This window comes from Parasteatoda tepidariorum, chromosome 10, assembly GCF_982258835.1.
Source record: "Parasteatoda tepidariorum strain Cologne lab strain chromosome 10, Ptep-v5.0, whole genome shotgun sequence".
NCBI lineage: Eukaryota > Metazoa > Arthropoda > Arachnida > Araneae > Theridiidae > Parasteatoda > Parasteatoda tepidariorum.
The window spans coordinates 81,117,908-81,124,501 of NC_141764.1; the positions used below are offsets into that span (position 1 = coordinate 81,117,908).

Consider the following 6,594-nt stretch of genomic DNA (forward strand, 5'->3'; position numbering starts at 1 on the left):
ATATTTTAAAATAACAAAATATTTTACAGCAATATTTTATAAATTTTTCAAAATTTAAAAATGAACTTCGACATATTTCCGACTAAAAATATGCAAAGGCATTGTTTATCGTTAACAGTTGGAAATAATATTCGAAAAAAATTAAGTTATACAGAGATTATAAAATATTTAATATTTTTTAATTGGATGAATAAGCTTAATCGTTATATTTTTGGTTATATTCATTGCACAATAATTATATAGTCTAGCGAAAAATATTTGAGAAGGCTTAACATTAAGTAATAAGGATAGTTATTTCCCAACAGGCTTGGAAAATTACAGGTGCAAGAGACATGCTCGAGTTCGAAAAAGAAAAAAAAAATTAATTTGCATGAATATACTTCGCAACCTTCAGTTTCTTGCGACAGTCCCACTAAATTGCACTATTATTCAAAAGCTATAAGAAACAGGAAGTTACAGACACAATTAGCGGGATACATTTTGAATTGAAAGATTTAAAAACATTTTTTTATTTTTAGATTGACCTTTGAAAAATATTTCCAAAGAGACTTGAAATAATTTGTATTAGGAATTATTATTTCTTTTATGCAATACTTAAATTTGCGTCATATGTAATTTAAGGTTTGAATGTTTCACTTAAGGTTTAAATTATTTTATGTAGATATATTCTTCATGCTAATATGATTTTTTTAAGAATAGAATTTTTTTCGCCGTTGTAACAATATTCGTCTTATTGTCTTTATTCAAGGAAAAGGTATTATGAAAGAAGGATACTTTTAAAGCAGCGTGATAAGGAATAAATATTTTTGTCTCGTACAGCTAGCATAAAGAGCTACTGAATCAATATAGAGAATTCAGTATTTTAAAATTATATTTCCCCAACATAATTTATTTATTTATTTTCTTCTGTTTAAACAATTGACATCAGTGGTAGTTTATGTCATAAAAATAATTTTTAGATTTTGCTAAGAATTTTTTATTGGAATTTCTGATCGGTTTACTATTTAAAATATAATTTTTATAAATTTCTTTTTGAAAAAAATCAGCTTTATAATTAGAGAAAAAGCATTAGCTAGTTGTCTTTGTTGAAAACCTATAACCATCTATTTTATTAAAAACCTATTCAGTCAAATACTTAACAAAAAGAAAAATAATGAATATAGACTGTTCCATGTTGTAAAACCTGGAAATTTAAGGAATAGAGTATTTTTTTAAAAAAATCCATTAACATGCTTTATAAAAAAAATCAGATTTACAATTATGAATAAATTTTTTATAAAATCATTTTTGACAATTTTGTTGCTAAAAATTATTTTTTACGAAAAGTAGCTCAATAAATTAATTTATGAACTCAAAATTATTAATTATACAAATATATAACTATTTGTTTTATTATTTTTTAAATTTTTACTTACATGTTCTTTATGAATAAATTGCTTTAAGGATTATTATAACTATATGTAACAAAAAATATTTTTATAAAGTGGTTAATTTAAAATTACAATACATTTAAAAAAAACAATGATAATAAAAAATTATAAAAATTTATGTTTATTTCTTATATCTTGATTATATAAATTTAAATTAGTAACTAAATTTATTCTTAAACTGATAATTAATAATAATTAAATGCCAATAAAAACAATTTAAAAATAGTGATTTATTTGACAGTAAATTAATAGAGATTTCAAACACCAGAACTAGAATCAACCCTTTCCCAGAGTTATTATGTTGTGGTATGAGGCAATTAGCCAAGGTAAACATGAGTGTAGAATATATAGAATAATAAGCACAAAGAGCATGTAGAATACTAAATACAATTTTGAGCAATTAATATCAAGAATCTTATCAGGGGAAATTATCTTGATTATCTAATTAAACTTGGCGTGTTATGTTGAACGATCAATATTATGAAGAGATGCGAGCAAAATAATAAAAAAAAAACTTGTTATACAATGAATTAAGTATTAACTGAGACTTATCGTATTACTTAAAAGGTACTATAAAAGAGTTGAGGTTTATTGGAATAATATTAAAAAAAATATATTAGTAAAATGTACAAAAAGGAGTCCCCATTTAGTTTGAAATTATAGCAAATAAACTAAGTATATTGTAGCATATTATTCTTACTATTGAATTTTTTAATTTTTTAGTAAGTTTATTTAAAAAAAAATTATGTTGTAAATGTAACAAAGAAATTGCAGTTAAAAATAAATAGCATTGTCAAGTAATTTTGGATGTAATAAACACTGACATTTTAAATGAATTTATTTAAATTTTAACATTTATTTTAAACTTAAACTTATGCTATTCTTTTCACTTTTTAATGATTAAATTTTCAAAATTTCGAACAGCAAATTTGTGAATATTTTATGTTAAATTATAGCTAGAAGATTTCATGAAAGTTCAATTAGGGTTCTCTTTTCCAGTTTTAATATAATAGCTAATAGGAATGATTTAAAATTGGAGAAATTAGTACATAATATCATGAATGCTTAATAGAACCTTTTTAATACATTTTTCTTCTAATAATATTTGAAATAAAATTTATTTTTTTATCATTTTACTTATGACATGAAACAAATCTAACCATTAAATAATTATTTTTATATATTACAAAAGAAATAGAATATATATATGTATGTATAAAACTTCAATATATTTGTGTTCTTATTAAAGTTTTTATGTAATCTGAAACTCGTTCTATGTAATATAATTAAAATTCCCTTTTAAGTTGCCTATAAATGTAAGACAAGAAAAATTATAAGACACAAATTTAAAACCTTTATGAGAACATCATTGTCTGTTAACGATATTAAAACAAACTTCAAATTGAAATTAATTTCCTATAACTTGATATGAAAACGTAAATCAATATAAATTATTAGAGATAAAGGAAATATATATTTTTTAAAAACTTGTGCTATACAGTTTGAGATACTATTTTTGTATTAAAATAAATTCCCCTTCACATTCCAAAGGGAATAAATATAAGTAATTTTAATTCAAATCATTGAATATTATTTCTAGTTAGCCTATTTTAAGCTTTTCTTTGCATTAAAAGTTATTTCCCACTACTTTGTATGGAATGTAATGGATGGTATGTATGGAATGGATTTAAACTTTTTCAATCAAATTAAATTAATATTCTTTCTTGTTGTACTGAAATGTAAGACAAGATAAATAAATTCTGTTCTTACTTAATCTTTTTTTTTGCAATAAGATTAATATTCTCTTCAGTTGCATGGAAATTAAAGATAAGTTAAATGAATTCCGTTCACCATATATAAACTTTTTCCATTCTATAAAATTAACTTCCAATCACGTTGCTTGAAAATATGAGACAGACCAAATTATAAGACATTAATTCTGCATATTTTTGATCTAAAAACTTTTTTCCTACAATTCAAAGCGCACTTTAAGTATTTCAATGAATTTGATTGCTCGTCTGACTGAAATGTAAGACAAGATAAAGTACGAAAAAGATGAATGCTTTTAGATATAAATGAAGAAAACAGGTGTGAGAAAGAGAATTTTCTATCGATATCTCAGTTTGATAAAATACCATAATACGATAAGGATAAGTATATAGCCTAGATAAACTTCTCAAGTGTTGTAAGACATAGCTTTTAGCAAGTTTGAAACGTGTTAAATATTTTGTGATCTTACTACAAGAAATAATTACCTGGTTTCAAATTCCAAACTTTTATTTAGAGGGACAAAAAACTAGTTTGCATTTAACTAAATAGAAACATCTAATGAGTTGCAAATAAATTTGCTTTATTATTATAATTATAAGGGGTATTTTAAAAATTTTTAAGGAAATAGAGTTTGAGGTAAAAATGACAAGGAATATGAAAAAAAGTAAAAAACTAACATAACTTTAAAATAGATAACTTTGTATAATAATATGAAACATTTTTAAAGAGTATGAGAAAATCGTGTTTGTTATTTCAATCACAGTTTAATTTTTTCTTTAAACTTTTCATTCCGAAATATAAAATAAATTAATGGTTTTCTGCTTAAAAACTTAACAAGGGTTAAAATTATTAATACACTTGAGATAAAAAAATTATTAATTAGTTTTTCTTACAGTAGTTTAAAGCAAAAGATTTCTTAACAAAAATTGTCAAAATATTGTTTAATTAAAATTTATTTATATTCTGACAAAATTCGATTTGAAATAAATACTTGAAAAATACAGATGAGTTTTGTAGTTTGAGAAATGGAAATAATAATAATAATAATTATAAAGACTTATTCTTCCGCCTGGTTAATACGCGTATAAATTATAAATTCCAAAAAAAAAATTAAATAATATTTGAAACATAATTTAACAATAAGAGACACTAAATAAATTGAAATGCAATTTTTTTTGTATATGAATTAATTTCACTAAATGTGTAGAATATTTTTGTTTATCTCTTATCTCCTCGTTATTCAATATTTAGTGTAATGAAACTAATGTGAAACATGTGAAACTAATGTGTGAATATTTTTTTTCCAAAAATTATCTATTTTCTACATTGATAAGAAGGCCGGCAAATTAATTAAAGAAATTTTGAAGCACAAGAATTAGTCTTAAAAACATTCACAAATTTAAGAATGTTGGTTTAGTTACTCAATATATATATATATATATATATATATATATATATATATATATATATATATATATATATATATATATATATATATATATATATATATATATATATATATATATATATATATATATATATATATATATATATAGATTTATATAATATTACAGGTATTACTTTAATTAAGAATTTGTCGGACATAAAATCTGAACGAACAAACCTTTAGATAACTTCTTAGAGGAAGATTTTATCATATGCTTCAATATAACGTTATAAATTTAATTAGCAAGTTTGTCAAAAAGCAGAAAAATCTATAGTTTTCACAACAATTAAATTAATAATATAATTAAATATTTATAATATAGTTAATTTTTAAAAATGATTTTTTTGGTCAAAATAGCATTGCAATCCTTAAAATCGTACTTCACTATGTTAAAAATCCTTAGTCTTAAAATTAAGCTCAACATAACGTAATTTTTCGACTCAAACAAAACAACATCGATGGAAACTAACACAAAATTGAAAAAACTAACTGACCTGATGCTTCCAGCCGAGGTAAGCAAAAAGGAGAAAAATCCCGAATTCTAAATATTCCGTCTTCATGCTCTCCAAGCAAAACACCTCATCCTCTGATACGCGAAAACAAACACAACCAACTCACTGATACATCACCTCGTGAACGTATCAACTTTTCATCTACAGTATCCTTTGTAATTCAAGAGAGAGACGAAGCTTCCCTACACTCCGAACTAGATTACAGGAGTATCGCGTTTGAAGTGGATGATAAAAGGAGAACTGGGGTTTAGGTAAAAGTTTTCCCTTCCAAATGGCCCAGGACGTCCCCGCGCCACCTGACGGACAATCCCGCAGTTATAAATCTCTTTTTTTTTTCCTTCTTCTTTCCCTTCTCTAGTTTCTCTTTCTCCGATTGTTAGGGGTTATGTAAATATAACGTCATGACTTTGTAAAAAGAAAAAGTTTTTGAAATTTATCTAAAGGTAGAAAATATAATATATTTTCAATAATAATTTATCAAAGATTATTATTGTTTTTTTTTTCTTGATCATTTTGAATTCTTTTTCATTGTAGAATAAAAAAGCTATTTTATGCTTTTTTTTTAACAGACTTTGTAAAAATAAAAGTTCTTGAAATTTATATAAAGGTAGAAAATATAATATTTTTTCAATAATAATTTATCGAAGATTATTATTGTTTTTTTTTTTTTTTTTTTTGTCATTTTGAATTCTTATTCATCGTAGAATAAAAAAGCCATTTTATGCTTTTTTTTAATAGACTTTGTAAATAGAAAAGTGTTTGAAATTTATATAAAGGTAGAAAATATAATATTTTTTCAATAATAATTTCTCGATGATTGTTATTGTTTTTTTTTTGTTGTCATCTTGAATTCCTGTTCATTGTAGAATAAAAAAGCTATTTTATACTTTTTTTAACAGACTTTGTAAAAAGAAAAGTTTTTGAAATTTATATAAAGGTAGAAAATATAATATTTTTTCAATAATAATTTCGCGAAGATTATTCTTTTAAAATTTTTTCTACTTTTGACATTTTGAATTTTTTTTTATTGTAGAATAAAAAAGCCATTTTATGCTTTTTTTAATAGACTTTGTAAAAAGAAAAGTTTTTGAAATTTATATAAAGGTAGAAAATATAATATTTTTTCAATAATAATTTCTCGATGATTATTATTGCTTTTTTTTGTTGTCATTTTGAATTCTTGTTCATTGTAGAATAAAAAAGCTATTTTATGCTTTTTTTTAATAACTTTGTAAAAAGAAAAGTTTTTGAAATTTGAATGGTAGAAAGAAAATATAATATTTTTTCAATAATAATTTCTCGATGATAATTGTTTTTAAAATTTTTTGTTGTTGTCATTTTGAATTATTTTTTATTGCAGAATAAAAAAACTATTTTATGCTTTTTTTTGTATTATATGAGAAAAAGCTAGAGAATGATTAGTAAACTTGAAATG

At 22.5% G+C, this 6,594-nt stretch overlaps 1 protein-coding gene across 1 annotated transcript in view; it reads right to left on the reverse strand.

The window, feature by feature from the left end:
• Positions 1 to 5,478, reverse strand: part of LOC107456427 (uncharacterized) — a 45,643-nt gene extending 40,165 nt beyond the window's left edge. Inside the window, exon 1 of the mRNA XM_043051250.3 lies at positions 5,142 to 5,478. Coding sequence (XP_042907184.2) covers positions 5,142 to 5,207 — 66 coding nt within the window. The 5' untranslated portion in view covers positions 5,208 to 5,478. The remainder of the gene's footprint in view (positions 1 to 5,141) is intronic.
• Between the last annotated feature and the right edge of the window lie 1,116 nt (positions 5,479 to 6,594).